The 16,606-nt window shown below is 46.0% G+C and overlaps 2 protein-coding genes across 2 annotated transcripts in view; both read right to left on the reverse strand.

Moving 5' to 3' along the window:
* LOC146867498 (gamma-aminobutyric acid receptor subunit pi-like) overlaps positions 1–16,606 on the reverse strand; it is a 624,891-nt gene that overhangs the window by 352,291 nt on the left and 255,994 nt on the right. The window lies entirely within an intron of this gene.
* NDUFA1 (NADH:ubiquinone oxidoreductase subunit A1) lies at positions 4,841–5,159 on the reverse strand. The gene has a single exon (XM_085614993.1). It carries the CDS (start codon positions 5,142–5,144, stop codon positions 4,932–4,934), a length of 213 nt encoding a protein of 70 aa, XP_085471119.1. The 5' UTR covers positions 5,145–5,159; the 3' UTR covers positions 4,841–4,931.

Below are 16,606 nucleotides of genomic sequence, written 5' to 3' on the forward strand. Positions count from 1 at the left end.
CACATTTTCCTGAGGGGAGTGGCTGCACCAAGCAGCAGTGAATGGGCTTCAAATGGGGCGCTTCTGACATGGCCCTGGGCGCGGTCAGCAGAGCCTCATGCACTTTAAGGGGAAGGGGTGGGGCTGGCCGACAGCAACACAGTGTAGTGGGTGGGAACAATTAGCACTGCTTTCGTCTTTGCACTGATAGGCGGCTTTTTCATTGGATAATGGAAGCTGCTGGGAGGTGGTTACTGAGTTTAGTTCAGCTCTTCCGGGATTTGTCACGTTTTGACTGACTGTTTATTATGGCGCGCAACGCAACAAACGGACACCATTAAGCTGCTCCCTCCAGTCGATATATTTAACCCACAGGGCTACAGGCACCAGTTGCAGCAGTTTGAAAAAGAAAGGCCGCGCCTGCAGCCACGGTAAAGGAGCGCACAGCACGAGGGAAAGGAATTTAAAGAAACGCTGCCGGTAAGACATGACTTTCACTAATAGAAGGGCCTATTTTTGTGGTGTGGCACGTTACTTAAGATGTTGCTGTTCTGGACATCTGGTTTTAGACTAGGCAGTGGTGTTTTCAATAGAGACTAGGCGCTTGTAGTGAGTACACCTAATATTAGTGACGTCCTGAATCAGTGGCGGTGCTCAAGGGTAAGGGAGAACCACTAACCTCCCAAAAGGATTGTGATCAGAGCCACAAAAGTCAACAACAAAGGTACCTAAGCACACGCAGAATTAGCGTTTACAAATATTAATGCGTTAATTAAAACATGTAACACAACAAGTGAATCTCCGTTTCTTTCTTCAATTTAATATTCAAGTTTTCATAGTGAGTTTGTAGTCTTCACAGTGGTTCCCAAGCCAACACGTGTTTCGTCGCCTGTAGTATTATTGTACATGCGACTTGTTCACGGCTAGGTACAAATTGATATGATAAATTTACATTAGTTCAGCTGTTATCTCAAGACGTTTGCAAACATTTGTTGATACTACAAACAAATGTGCTCCCAGGGTTGGTGTTGAATTTATGATTTCTCTACGTGGGAGGTGCTATCACAGGCTATGGTATATAGCATGCACCGTGAGTTCAGGTGAGAACCATTCTTCTTACATCAATAAGTGACCAACCAGAAACATATAGCTCTAGCGTGAGGGCAATATATTGTGAGATCTTCCATATGTGACTATTATCCTTTTATTTGTCAGCACACGGCCTCAGAAACCTTTAATTTGCTCTTAGGCTTAGGAGAGAGTTAAAAATGGCAAGATAAACCAAAAATTCTCTACTTCAGTGACCCTCCGTAGTTGTGAGGTTGTCAATGTCAGATCAGGTTTTCTATTTTATTCATAGACAGCAGTGGGCTCGGTATCCCTTTCTGTCAATCAGGGGGTGTGAGCAGTATTCGTACGCAGTTCAATCTCCTGTTTCTGCCATAGCCCCCTAATCGTGTCGTCATTCCATCCATGCTGTATCCACAGCCTGCATTGGGCCCAGACTCTGGCCTGTGAGGAGGCACCCATTTCTGTGACGTTTGCTTCTATCAAGGGCCAGTTTTGACCTCTGTAAACTATAAATTTGGCCCAGCCACATGGAATTACAGCACAAGTGAGATGATATCTTTTGGAAGATACCTTGAATAAATTAGAAGAAAACTCTTTGAGTGAATAAATATGTGAGATGTCTGTGTTCAGAGTGAATGGTGTAAACGACCAAACTTCCTTTCCAAAATTGTACACACATAGATTTGTGTATCCCAGTCCTATGTGTTTGGGAAGAATATGCTTTAGCTGTTGTATATTTGTATGTGTGAGAGAGAGCGAGAGAAGATTGCACTACCGCATCTGATTGTACTGTTCCTTGCTGTTGGTGATGTTTTGTCTGCTGCTGTGCTCCCTGTTAGTGAATCTAGTTAAAACCCTATGACTGATGTAGGGTTTTTGCAAACACCTTGCCCGCTATAATTTTTGCCTTGCTCTTTATGCCCCCTCGCCATAAGGGACACATCCCGAACCTTTACGCCCTACCACTTTCAAATGTCACCAGCCGCCTCTGTACCACAGTAATTGGAGTTACAGCCGTTCGTCTTGTTGTGCTGGATAGAACAGTTGTAAAGAGTAACACACTCTCATTAGGCATCACCAGGAGCCACAGTCCACATTCAGCAGTCAGACAACAGCAAAAAACAATAAAAAAGCGAATGAACTGTACTTTCCCAGTTGTAGCACGGCAGGTTGTACATCAGAGAGGGCAGATAGTGAATAAGGGCTTGTGCCTGAGGGGAGGCAGCGTGGGGTTTTTGTAGAGGGGGACTGAGGTGATTCTGCAGTTGTGGTGGGCTGGGTGGAGGAGTGGAAAGGAGTGGTGTGTGGGGGTACGACCTGGTATCATGTCACACATATTCTGAGAATAATTACGGAAGGGCTGCCATATCTCTCTCGCTCTCCAAGATGGGGATTGGAGAGAGGCAAATAGCTTGCCTGTATTGTCACAGTAAGCTAGACTCGCGAGCCAGCCCTCAACCGTGGGGGGGCATTGTCCACCCCAATGCAGGACAATCTCACACCTGGCAAACAGAAGGACCATTCCCGTATATCGACAGATGCTTTTCAGGAGATCCTGCACATATCCCAGCAATGCCAAGAGTGGGGTCGAATTGGGATCCACCTTCACCATTAGGGCCAGGTGGGAAAAGACCTCTGTCCAGAAGTGTGCAATGCACCTACATGTCCAGCCCATCTGCAGAAAGTCAGCTCCTGTTTTGTGGCATTTGGGGCATTCGGGGGAGCTGGTGTGATCGAACCTGTGTTGGTCTACTGGAGTGATATATCCGCGACTTAAAAACTTGAAATGGATTCGTTTATGGTGATAATTAGGGGGTGCAGAATGTGTCTGCACACAGCAGGCAGTCCACAACCTATCCATCAGTTGTCAACCTAAATTTTGCTCACAAGAGTTTTGAAGTTTCTGGTCAAAGGTGGGCAATAAACCCAAACATGTATGATATTGCTTCGACGCTAATCAGACCCCACCCTCATCACCTATCAAGAGTGTGAATGGCTTGAAATCATCGGGTGCCAGTGAATAAGATGGGGTCTGTAAATGAAGTGAGCTATGTAGGCACTGCAGCATGAAGTGATCCATTATGGTACAAACACCACTGGATTGGCTCTGCACCACAAATTGTCAACGAAAAAGTCCGTAAATATGGTACAAAAAATCACTGCTAATGCAAAATTGGAGTGTTTTATTCTTTTTTTAAATTCCATTTTGACTAAACGCCATCAGCCAACGCATTTCATCCTCTTAAAATAGGACTTCTTCAGGGCAAAATAGAAGACCAGCCGCAGACCAATCGGAACTGTGGTTGTCCTATTGCAACTGATGCTGTCTCATGTAGAAGGCTATTACAAATGAGTGGTTTCTGTACATAATATTACACAGGTAATCCAAAAGAAAACCGTATAGAGCTATGCCGGTGTCCAATATTCAACAGTATGCAGAACATTATGGTAGCTGTGGTAAAATGTACATCTGTAAAATGTGAGATAACGTGTCTGTCTGGGAAAAGGTCACCAAATGTGCGGAAACCATTGTGCGCTAAAGTTCGTTTATCTATGGTAAGAGGATCCACAGGTTATAAGCTATTATCAAGGAAGGTGAGTATAGTATTGAGGCTAGTAATTGTTGATGGAGTTTGCGCCAGGCTCAGCTGGTACTTAACAAGGTCTGTACATCATTGGGGTCTAGGGTGAGTCCCATTGGTAAAATGGAGGCAAGAGGTACTGATGTGGCTTGGTCAATCTCCAGTTTGATGTACGCAAGCATGACCTCTTTGTGAAATCAGTGATACGCACATTGATACTGTGCTGCTAAATAATACAGGCAGAAATCTGGTACTCCAAACCCACCCCTCTTATATGGAAGAACCAGTGTGTCCCAATAGATGCGAGGGCACTGACCAGCCCATAACAGCTTTAACAGTAGGTCAGGTAATGTGATGAAAAAAGAATTGGTCAGCGGGATTGGGATATTTTGGAATAAATATGAAAAGTGAGGAAGGACACCATTTTAATAATTGCAATACGTCCTGCCATTGATAGTGGCAGACAAATTCAACGTTCCTCTTGCATGGTCATTGTGTCTACGGCAGGGCCGTAGTTCAGACTCATAACCTGTTATTTGTCCGGGTGTAGCTGAATGCCCAGGTATTTAACCAGACCATTGCACCAGGTTTGTGTATATTCACATTGAAAAGAAGTAGTGGAGTCAGTCGGGGTAAAATTTAGGTTTTTTACCAATTAATCATTAGCCGGAATGGGTCCCAAATTGTACCACCTCTCAAAGGAGGAGTGCCAGGTTTTATTGTGGATGATAGATAAACAGCAGAACGTCATCTGCATGGAGAGATATGAGTAGTGGTCTGGAGCAAAATTGTTGGCCACGGTGCATGCGATCCCGTTAAAAGTGCCAGACTAAAGAGTCTATTTCAATGTCGAAAAGCAGAGGGGTTAAGGAGCAGCCCTGCCATTTGCCGTGTGAAATGGGTGAGTCATGGAGGAGTTGTCCTGAAGCGTGCCACAGGCTCAGTGTCTAGGAGACTAAACAATGAGGAGATATTCTATGAGTGATGCCCAGTTTATGTAATGTGGTATGGAGGAAGGGTCACTCTAGAGAGTTGAAAGCCTTGCCTGCATCAAGGAAGGCTACCGTGGCTGGCACTTCGGGGGAAATCTTATTGAGCACCAAGAATACCTTAAGTAGGTTTAGAAAGGTGCAGTGGTGCAGAATGTGTGGGAGATTTTGTTCCATCAAGAGTACAATGTGCCTTAAAGAGTATTTTTCTTATCTTTATTTCCCAGGTATCTATGTACAGAGTAAAGCAGAATTTGCGTTGTTAAGTTGTTTACACAGTGTTGAATTCTTCTTTCACCCAACGAGCTCCTCAGTCAATATTCTCCAATCCCTTTGATTTATAGTAAAGGTTAACCCCAGAAACTCGCCTATCTCGTTCCATCAAGTGCCACTGGTACGGGAGCAATGCCACTCTCTTTTCCTTGCCCCCATTGGTAAAGCGGTGAATCCAGATGGTGGAAAGACCCGGCACCATCAGACAACCAGTCATGACGGCCAGCCCCGGGAGGATCTCGTACCACATGAGGTAGCAGAAAAGGGTATTCTTGATATGAGGACAGTGGACTGCAAAATTTAAAAGTGAAAAGGGTTTATAGGATCCACAATGTCTTTGATCCTTTCGTGATTTGAGGTGCGGTGATATGACAGCTTCCCTGAGCAAGGGGGGAGCACCCTGATGTCGATAGATTCTGTGTGCATGGCCAGTAGCCATGGTGCAAGGATATGTTTAAGGCATTTATAGAACTCCCTGGTGAAACCATCCAGGCCAGGGGCCTTGGGCCCATCCATGGAGTCTATAGCCTTCACAATCTCATAGAAAGTGATGGGGTCATTGAGGAATTGCTGTTGTGCTGTTGAAAGCCATCTCAAGGCAATCTCCTCCAAGTATGTGGTTTGGGCCGAGGCATCATCGGAGATCAAGGTGGTATATTGATGTGTGTAGTATCAGAGAAGAGTATGCATGAAGTCATCATTGGAAGTTACCCTAGAACCCTCGTAGGTCTGAAATTCAGTGATATAGGAGATGCCTCTAGATGGGCAAAGGAGTCTGGCCAACATGCGGCCCGGGTGTTCGCCTTCCCCATATCTCCAAGCCCTGGCATAGTTTTTTTTTAATAAATGATTTTTATTGTTTTTAACAAAATAATATCCTTAGCATCTGCATGACAACATAATCCAACATTGATATTATAATGACAATATTTTGAATGGCGTAAGCAGGATGCCAGGAGAATCCCGTTCAGTATATTTACTAACAATTAAATGAGTCATAGGAGCAAAAGGAAAACCCGTCACTATTACAAAGATCAATTCCATCATTGAATCATACATGATTAACAAAGTAAAATAACATGAAAAAGAAGAACTAAAGGTCGATCTCTGTATGTAGACATAGGCCAAAGTGTACCTGTCGGTGATGCATATCAGTGGGCATCACATATGTAGCTAATTGGATGTGGTGGTCCGCCTGGTGGTGAATGCGCTGACAGAGGGAGGGGAGCGTGGGGCGCGGTGAAAAGGGCGAGCCAGAGGAGGAGGAGAGGAGAGAGGAGAAGGAGGCAGGGGCCCAGTGAGCCTGACAGCCAGGGATGTGTATGCATACAGAGGCGGGTCCCGTGAAGCTGAGAGAGCCGAAGGCCCCCTTCTAAAAACCGGAGCAAAGAGGGAGTATGTGCTGCGACCAGCTTGGCCTTGATTAGTGTCAGGCAGTCTTGCCATTGAGTGGGATTGGGTCACAGGGGTGCTGACGCTCGTGCTGCATTCGCTAGCTGATTCGTATGTTCCGACAGATCACTGACAGAATATCGACGACAGGAATATCGAGGTACACAAATATTATGTTCAGAATATCGATGCCAGTATTGACATCCAATCTCTACAAAGGTAAGTACAAAAATATCGAAAACCAAAATATTGTTGTTTAATATATCGTTGTCCAAAATATCGTTTTTTTGTTAAATGTCTTAAAAATAATATAAAATAAATTAAATTATAAATTTAATTAATAAAAGCATATTTAGAATTAGTAAAAAAAAAATAATAATAAATGTAATATAAAAAATAATTAAACATACATATATATAAAAAATATTCTATGTAGTTACTTAATAATATTGATAAATATTTATTTTATTAAATTATAAAATGTTAGAAACATAATAAAAATTATACATACATGTATATATACATACAGCTGTAACATAAACATAAAAATAAAATATATATATATAATAAATTAAAATATTAAAATAATTAGTTAATTTTAAAACAACATTTTACACTACATTAACTAAAACAGTAGGAAAAATGTTGGATAGTGTGAAGGATAAAATGACTATTCCCACTCCAGGGAATGCAGAAGTGGGGAAAGTGTTGGAAAGCGGAGGGGATAAAATTACTATTCCCACTCCAGCGAGTGCAACAGTAGGGAAAGTGTTGGATAGCGGAGTGGAATAATTTACTTTTCCCACTCCATGGAGTGCAACAGTAGGGAAAGTATTGGATAGCGGAGGGGTTAAAATTACTATTCCCACTCCAGCAAGTGCTAGAGTAGGGAAGGTGTTGGATAGCGAAGGGGATCAAATGACCATTCCCACTGCAGCTCCAGCAAGTGCAACAAAAGGAAAGTGTTGGATAGCAGAGGGGAATAATTTAATATTCCCACTCCAGCAAGTGCAACAGTAGGGAAAGTGTTGGATAGCGGAGGGTATAACATTACTATTCCCACTCCAGGGAGTGCAAGAGTAGGAAAAGTGTTGGATAGCTGAGGGGATACAATTACTATTCCCACTCCAGGGAGTGCAACAGTAGGGACAAGTGTTGGATAGCAGAGGGGAATAATTTATTATTCCCACTCCAGCAAGTGCAACAGTAGTGAAAATGTTGGATAGCGGAGGGTAATAATTTACTATTCCCACTCCACTGAGTGAAACAGTAGGGAAAGTGTTGGATAGCGTAGGGGATAAAACTACTATTCCCACTCCAACGAGTGCAACAGTAGGGAAAGTGTTGGATAGCGGAGGGGATAAAACTATTATTCCAACTCCAACAATTGCAACAGTAAGGAAAGTGTTGGATAGCGGAGAAGAATAATTTACTATTTCCACTCCAGCAAAATAATAAACATTAATGAACAAATACTTAAATAATAAAAAATAATTTACCTCCCACCAAATCCCCCTATAAATGACACCACCAATATTGTAAAACATGACACAATTAACATAATTGCTCAACAATTAATTAATTTACTAATAACAATGAAAAACAAATTAAAAACAATCAGTAATAAAATAATTCACACTATTAAGACTATAAAATAGCAATAACTAAATATTATATACAAAATATATTAAATTTTAATTACTTCACACACTATTCCCCTATGAATTCACAACCCACTACTACAAAAATGTCACAATTGACATATTTAGCAATTAATTATTAATAAATAATAACCAATTAATTAATAATAAGCTATTTAACACTATAAAATATTAAATACACAAATATTAATTATTAAAAAGTATGAATTAATTAATTATTTATAATTAAATTACTTCCCACCCTGCTCACCTATAAACCCACAACCCGCTCCTAAAAAAATAAGACAATTAACATATTTACTGATTAATAATTAATAATTAATAACTAATGAATAACAAATTAATTAACATACTTAACAATATACATTATTAAATACAAACATATTCATTAATTAATTATTATTTATTTATTCCCGCCCTATTCCCCTATAAACCCACAACCCGCTACGGAACTAAAATACGCAAAAATTACTTGACATAAAAATTGATTACTTCTAAAAATTTCAAACATACATTAGAAAAATAAAATATACTTTTAACACAAATACTAAAATATAGAAAACTAAAATAAATGTTGATATTATTAACAACGATATTTGACTTAACGATATTACTAACTTTGATAGTAACAAAAACGATATTTCTTACCTGCATGTTGATATTCTGGTCAACGATACTATTGCAGGTCGATATTGTGTCTCATCGATATGTAAACATCGATATTATGGCACATCTATATTTAAACATCTATATTATGACTCTGTACCTGTTCCGACACCAGTGCCCTGCGAAGGTCAAACAACCACGAATATATGTTGGGACCCATTGGCGCCTTACATGCCATGATTATTTTACATTTGGCGAGGCCCAGGACTAGGTCTAGAAATGTTTTGAGGCCCTTACGAGAAGCACTGCATTTCATTGGTTTCCCCTCCACCTGGGTAGCCGCTGCCTCCGTGAGTATAGTGGCTACATCAGTCAAGTACACTTGAATACTTGTACAGGTCCATACCATGTGTGTAAATGTGGCCTCCGGTTCTCGCCACCTGGGGCATATATCAGCAGTAAAGGGGTTCATGCGTGACAGCCTATGGGGTGTGAGGTACGTATGATGCAAGTAATTGAATTGGGTGTGCTTCAACCTGGCGTTGGTCGAAATAGTTTTTGGGTGGCTGAGACATTGCACCCATTGTTTATCAGAGATTGTTGTGGTCAGCTCGGAATCTCAGTACGCATGTAATGTTGTTAGGGTGGGTGTATCGTCTAATCTAAGAGAGGTGTAAATGGCAGTTACAGCATGCCTACCCCATAACATAACATAACACATGTATTTGTAAAGCGCACGTTCACCACTACGGGTATCTTGGCGCTGAATAACAGATGTTTGTTGTTACCCAACTCAATGGTACTCATTTTATCGACCTCAGATGGATGAAAGGCTGAGTGGACCCGCCGGGATTTGAACCTGTGACCATGAGGTCGAACACAGGCCCCTGCAGTAGACGCATTAGTCCACTGAGCCATCAGACCCAGCTGTTGCACATCCATGCACTAGCAGCTTTTGCATAAGGTGCGATGTAGGAGGTTCAGCGCGGTTATTATATGTTCGTAGGGAGTGGCATGTAAGCAGGGCGTGTAACAGGAATGAGCCCTGCAGTACCTCGTGGGCATCCGCTAACTCCTCAAATGTTTGTAGCTGTGAGTTTACATACATGTCTCCCCATGGGTCCAATCCCCTTTCCTTCCAGGGCCCCAGTTCCAGGTGTCCGTCACAAGCAAACATACCCGGGAGTACCTCTAGAGGCAGGCCATGGGCATGTTGAGTGCTCCGACACTTGGTCTGCACGTATCTGGACCAGCTCTGTCTAGCCGCCGCCATTAGGATGTTGCCTTGATGTTTCTGGGTCAAAGTAGTTGTGTCTGACAACCACTCCAGTAGTACCGGGTGGTCCCAGGATCGGGCCGCCGTGACCAACTCGGTGAGGTTACTCTTAGCCAGCCATCTCATTGGCCATTGCAGTTGTGCTGCTGCATAGTATCATTCATAATTCGAGGCACCCAGGCCGCCATCCCATGGTGGCAGATATAATTTATGGAGAGCCACCCCGGCCCTAGAATTCCCCCATATCGGGGAGATTAAAAGGGATTCCAGCTCCTTAAAGAGTTTCCAAGGCAGGCGGTGGGGGAGTGTATAAAAAAAGTACAAAAGACGCGGGAGGACCAACATCTTGGAGATGGCCACCCGTCCCATGGGAGACAAGGGGAGGCCCAGCCAGAATGGCAGAGTCAATTGGGCCCTGGTAATGGCCCGTCCCAGGTTTCCGTCAATGGTATCCACCCCTGAATGGTAGACCTGGACCCCCAAGTAATTAAAAGTGTCAAACGCCTATTCCAGTGGCATGTTTGGTGCAGCTTGTCTTTGGGCTGGTGACATAGGTGTCATCGGAAAAAACACCTATTTAGACCAATTGACTTGGAGTCCAGAGAGCCGTGCATGCTCATTTAAGAGGTCCATTATCAACTGCAGGACCTCAGTCCGGCCGTGCAGGTAAATTAATGCGTCGTCCGCATGCAGCGACACTATGTGCCACCGATGATCTATATGTAGGACCCATTCCGTGACCGGTTGTCGCAGTATAAATGCCAATGGCACCATGGCCAAGGCAAAGAGAATCGGGGACAGGGGGCAACCTTGGCGTGTGCCACATGCTATCGGGAAAGGTGAGGAGAAAGTGCGACCTGTCTTCACCCTGGCCCGTGGTTTGTGAAACAGTAATCGTATCCACTGTATGAAGTTGGGGCTGCTGCCGAACCCTGTTAACACCGCCAGCAGATAACCCCAGCTCATTGTCGAACGCCTTTTCGATGTCAAGGGATGCTATCCAGGACATCTCCACCTCCCCCTTTGCCCACTCCAACAATGCAGACAGTCGACGTAGGCTCAGGCCAGTGTTTCTCCCCGTTATAAAGCCATTCTGGTCTTCATGGACCAATAGAGGGACAGCCGCGACCAACCTATTCACCAGTAATTTCCCAAAGATCTTATAGTCGACGTTCAACATCGACAAAGGGCGATATGAGGCCATTTGCAGACGGCCACTGCCTGTTTTCGGTAGGATCACTAGCGTTGCCTCTCTCAGAGTGAGCGGGAGTTCAACCTTCTCAAAGGCTTCGGCGTACATACTGGCCAACGGAGGTGTTAGTTGTTCGGAGTAGGTAGAGTAAAACTCCAACAGTCAGCCATCTGTACCCAGTGTCTTACCAGTTTCCAGCTGCACGATTGCCTCCGTGATCTCATCTACCGCGATGGAGTCTTCCAGGGTGTCATCATGTGCCGGTGTGATTTGTGGGATTTGAATCCCTGCAAGGAAGCCCTGTATGGAGGCAGGGTCATGGACAATGGGGGCCGCATACAGCGCTGTGTAGTATTCATAGAAAAACGTATTAATGGCTTCCTACGTGTTCACAAGAGTCCCGGCATGGGTGTGTATGGCAGTGATGGGGGCTTGGGAAGTACCAGACTTCAGCAGCCATGCTAGCAGGTTGCCCGCTTTGTCTCCCTCCTTGTGTCTGCGTGCTAAGTATGTCTTCTAATCTAACGTGCATGGGTCATCCATTGGGCCCTTGTACGCTAGGCAGGTCTTTAGGAATGAGCTGCTCGCATCTCCGTATTTCCGATTCATGAGTTTGGAGTGCATCTGTCAGCAACCTTCGGGTGCTGTACATGGTTTTGATGGCATGTCCACGAAAGACAGCCTTAAACACGTCCCATTTCACCCCCACTGTTGAAGTAGTGCCAGCATTCATCAAAAAGTACCAGTTGATGGAGCGCAAAAGGGTGGCGCGGTAGGATGTGTCAGTAAGCGTGGCCCACAACAGTCGCCAAGTCAAGATCTCAGGTCGTCTTGTTACCCAGGACAAACTCAATTGTAGCGGGCTATGATCTGAAAACGCACGTGTTAAATAGTCTGCCTGCAGTATGCTGCTTAGGGCATTGTCTGAACAGTATATAATATCTATCCGAGTGTATAAGTCATGTAATGCCGAATAGTGTGAATAAGTGCGTGCCAGAGGATGCTAGCTGCGCCATGGATTGTTTACCTGCATGTTAGATACGCACTCCGTCATGTGCTGTGCCAGCTTGATGGACTGCGATCCCGGAAGGGGGGGGGGGCGGGAGCGCTCCAATTCAAGGTCCTGTACCCTGTTAAAATCACCGCCCCAGTACATGGGAACCGTGGGGTCCATCAGTAAGGACAGAGTGAGCAATTGCAGGAATGAGGATTGGCCTGAGTTTAGGGCATATAGGGACACCAATGCCAGTGGGGATCCATTCAGGAGGCCCTCCATGGTAACAAAATGGCCTTGTGCATCTACTCTAGAGTCTGTGATCTGTATCAGGGTCCCCGGTGGCACCCGAATGAGCGCGCCCCTGGCATATCCCAAGTAAGTAGTGCCAAGGATCGTAGCCCTCCAGCGCTTACGGAGTGATGCAAGTGCTTCTGCGGTGAGATACATATCCTGCAATAATGCAAACGCGATCCCATGAATGTGTAAATATTGATACACTTTGTGTTGTTTAGCACAGCCTTCCAAGCCCCTCATGTTCCAGGTTAACAAGACTCCCCCCGCAGCCCACCCTCGTGCATAGTGCTAAAAGTGTACAAACAGCCCACACTCCCCGCATTATGCGGACAAATAGAGAGATCGATATGATAAAGAAGATTCCCCAACGTCCCACCCCAGTCCGATTTGCAAACAGGCAATTGGCCTTTCACACTAAAATGCAGTTTAAACAGGAAGAAAAATAACATAAAACAAATATAAACAATATCAGTGCTATATCAGCTACTTATCACTCGCTAACGAGGGCGCAGCAGAACTAGTTGACATTGCTGGGGTGCCGCCTCTCATGACTTGGCTTGTGTGCTCGTAACATCCAGTCTTTGCAATGGGAGCCCTGGTAGGTTTCTGGAATTTTCAGCCCAGTGCGTCTGCGGTCTGCGGGGCGAGGGCCGGGCCACCCCCCAACAGTGCCTCGAGATGTGAGGCCGTGATGAGCAATGTTTGATCCGTTGCTATGTCCGAGTCCAAGTCCAGTCTTAGAGAGAATGTGGGGCTACCAATGTATTTTGCTGTTTTAATGGCTTGTGCACATTCATGGGCCCATTGGGCTTTCTTTGGATGGCATATCTGACCTCTGCCATGGCCCCTACAGGGCTCTACTAGTTTCCGGGCCTGGGGAGAGTCCGTCAATATTGTAGGTGGTCTGTCTGCAAGGCCTTGCTGTTCAATCCAGTTCCATGCATCCTCAGGTGTGTTGGAGAACACTGTACCCTCCTTATGGCGACTGCGGAGGCGTGCCTGGTATTGTAGTGAGTTCTGGATGTCATGGTCACTCAGGCATTTTTTAACTTCCAGGTAGGAGGAGCGACAACTTTGTACTGATAAACTGTAGTCTGGGTATATATGGTCCATGGAGTTGTCAACTTGCCATGGGCTCTGAGCCAGAGTGACTTGCAGTATGTGGTCCCAGTGGCAATAATCGCCATCACCGGTCTGAGGAAGGCTCCTGGACGTGGGGAGCCCCCCAGCACCCTGTGTGCACGTTCTATCGCAAAGAACTTCGAGATCTTGCCTTGCAGGATGTCTTGGGAGAACCATTCCCCCAGATATAGTTCTATTTTAGGGCCCTCTGCTCGCTCGAGGAGACCCACGATGTGCCCATTGTTCTGGCGTGAGCGCCTTCCGGGTCCTCCGCGCGTGCTCTTGGAAAGTCCTCCTCCTGCTGGAGGGACTGCAGCTGGGTGGCCGTCCCTGTCACCGTGGGACGCAGTGACGCCAATGTAGATTCGGATTCCTCCACCCTGCCCTTCAGCTTCATGTTGTCCTCCCGGAGGAATCCCATATCTATACTCAGTTAGTCGATCTTCGTGCCTAGGGTGGTTTTAATGTCGAGTATTGCCACCAGTAGCTCATCGGATCTGTGTGAGTGATCATTGCGGTTCCCTAAGGTGGAGGGCCCCGGGTGCTCTGCGCTCTTTGTGCTCAGGGGTGCCGGCTCCACCTCTGGGGGCTGTGCCTTGGGTTTCTCCACTCTGGGCTTACCCATTGTGTCGTTATCAGGAGGCAGGGGTCCAGGTATAGAGAACCAACAGTGGTGGATGGTTCTGGGATGAGAGTTTGCGTGAGAAGTTTTTGGGCCCTTAGGGGTGCGTCTAGAGTTGTTGGGCCTGAGTACAAGCCCACATGTGAGCAGCAAGCCCCAGTCGACTCAGGTGAAGATGTGGGGCTGTGAGGGCAAGGTGTCGCAATCAGCCTGATTGTGGGTATGCTCTAAGTCTATTCAGCAGGCTTTTCAGGAGGTGCCCCGTTCTTCGGGCCACCCCAGCGTCCATGGTATTAGAGGTTCTTCAGGGGGCCCCTCCCCCAGTGGGCATCAGCAGCAGGCCTAGAGCCACCAGGTCCAAGTATTGGCAGGATACCAGGTCCGGGGCCCCGCCGGTTTCCCACCCCCACCATGCGGGGATACCAGGTGTGCTCCTGAGTTTCGCTGCACCAACATCCCTTCAGCCCCCAAAGAGGTGTGGGTGGATAGTCCGGTGCTGGCAGGCGTGAGGACGAGGCGGATTGCCCGTGTGTAATTGTTGAAGGGTTGAGGCCTAGGCCCAGGTCGCTCTGCACAGTGTGAAGGGAGGAAGGACCAAGAAAACTAAGCTGAGGCCTTTATGTTGCCCCCACTTCCACTATAGGGGGGCCTCCGTTTCCCTCTGACCTTGCGCCGCTTCGCAGGCTCCCTCGCCTCAAGACAGTCTATCGCGGTCGCAGGCCATGCGGTCCAGTGTACCTGTGCTCCGGGCCATTTTCACCAATGTTGCAGCGTGCCTCTGAGACAGGATTGAGTGTGGCGCAGCCTGGGTCATTGACAATGCAGGAGCAGGGTCGGAAGCTAACATAGCTCCCGATCACCAACGATGGCTCAGGGCATGCAGAGGCCGAGTAGGCGGCTGCCTGTGCAGAGTCGCTGCGTCTCCGTCTGGAGTTTTCGGGCCTCACCGGTACAGCGCTGGAGCACTCCGGATTCTGGCTCACAGCTGCCCCGCAGGTCACTTGACAGTGCCGGCGGGCACGGAAGATGGTGCCGGAAGACTTCTGCCACAGAAGTTTCAGGGGATATTAAGCCAGGGCAAGGTAAGGACAGGATTTTGCCGGCAGGCTCGGAGCAGAGCTCAAGGCAGCGCAACCGCTCTCGCTGCCATCTTGGCCACGCCCCCCGCAAGCCCTGGCATAGTTAATGAGACATAGCACCTCACAGACAGCAAGGTCATGGTATTCTGCAAGAAGTCCAGTGTGCTTAAGGGAATTCATAGGTCCTGGATGTTGAGGACTAACTGAGTCAAGCTCAGTCATATTCCCCGTCGATGCTTGCCAACCCCCTGCGCTGTTCCCGCAGTACCCCGGAGTGACAGAGATACATGTACCCCTAATGTATACTTTTAATGCCTCCCATAGAGTGTCTACAGAGCCCTCATTAAGACAGAAATATTCCAGTACTGCATTCTGCAAGTATATGGCAAAAGAGGGTGTCCTGTAGCGCTAATTTGGTTAACCACCACTGTCTCTCACCGATAACCCCAAATGCGGAATAAAAGTGGTGTGCACTGGAGCATAGTCTGATGGGGTGCATAGTAAATGATGGACAGAGTCTAGCTACGTGCCCATTGATGTAGATATTACGCACCTGCATATCCAGGTATTGTGAGGGGTGGAGTAGTGAGTATATGTTGGGGGGAAGAGCATCTCATGCACCAGGCATCTCGTAGTGCAAAGGTGATACAAATATAATTTAGGATGTGGAGTGATCACAGTTTCCTAGTTGGGGAGGTAGCTGTGGTGTCACAGGACATATTCATTAGTAGATTAAGATCTTCCTCTAAGACAAGGTGATCAAAGTCAAGTCTAGCGAATTGGGGGCCTCATTTATAAGACCATTGTGCCGCCAGTGCATCACTTTTTTTTGAAACACCGGCAGGCAATGGGCTTGCCCATATTTACAAGGCCAGGTAAAGTCACTCTGCGTGGCTATTCATGGCCTTGTAAATATGGGCCCCTTTCACTCATTACTCTGTGTGAAAGGGGCATTCCATGGGTGTTGCTGTGGGTGTTCAAATGCAACATCCACGGAACCTGACACATTCCCAGATTTTCAATATTTTGTAAAGCTGGGAATGTGTCAGATTCCTACGACTTCTCAGGGGATGTGTAGGAGTTGAGCAAAGAGAAAAATACTTTTAACCTCCTAGTTTTTTCCTCTTTATATGCATGCTGCATTCTGCAATACACATAGAAAGAGGAAAATGCCATCAATGATTGTTTTTGTGCAGGAATGTATCCCTTCTTGCACAAAAACAATAATCATTGCAACGCAAGCACCCTCGCAACATGGCGCAAGGGTGCCTGCGCTGGTGCATGGCAGCCAATTGTGTGCCAGCGTAGACAAAAGAATACAGATGCATCTTGTTAATATGATGTATCCCTGTGTTTTAAAATGGCGCCGCTCGGTGAAGCATAATGAAGTGCTGCGTTACGCTATGTCATTTTGTAGTAAATGAGGCCCTGGGTATATAGCATCTGAAACAATTCAGGGGAATCTATGTTT

The sequence above is a fragment of the Triturus cristatus genome, chromosome 1_2 (assembly GCF_964204655.1).
Source record: "Triturus cristatus chromosome 1_2, aTriCri1.1, whole genome shotgun sequence".
In the NCBI taxonomy this organism is placed as follows: Eukaryota; Metazoa; Chordata; class Amphibia; order Caudata; family Salamandridae; genus Triturus; species Triturus cristatus.

What these genes read in the sequence shown, in the direction of transcription:
- NDUFA1 (XM_085614993.1), bottom strand. Translation starts at nt 5,144, where the DNA reads ATGTGGTACGAGATCCTCCCGGGGCTGGCCGTCATGACTGGTTGTCTG.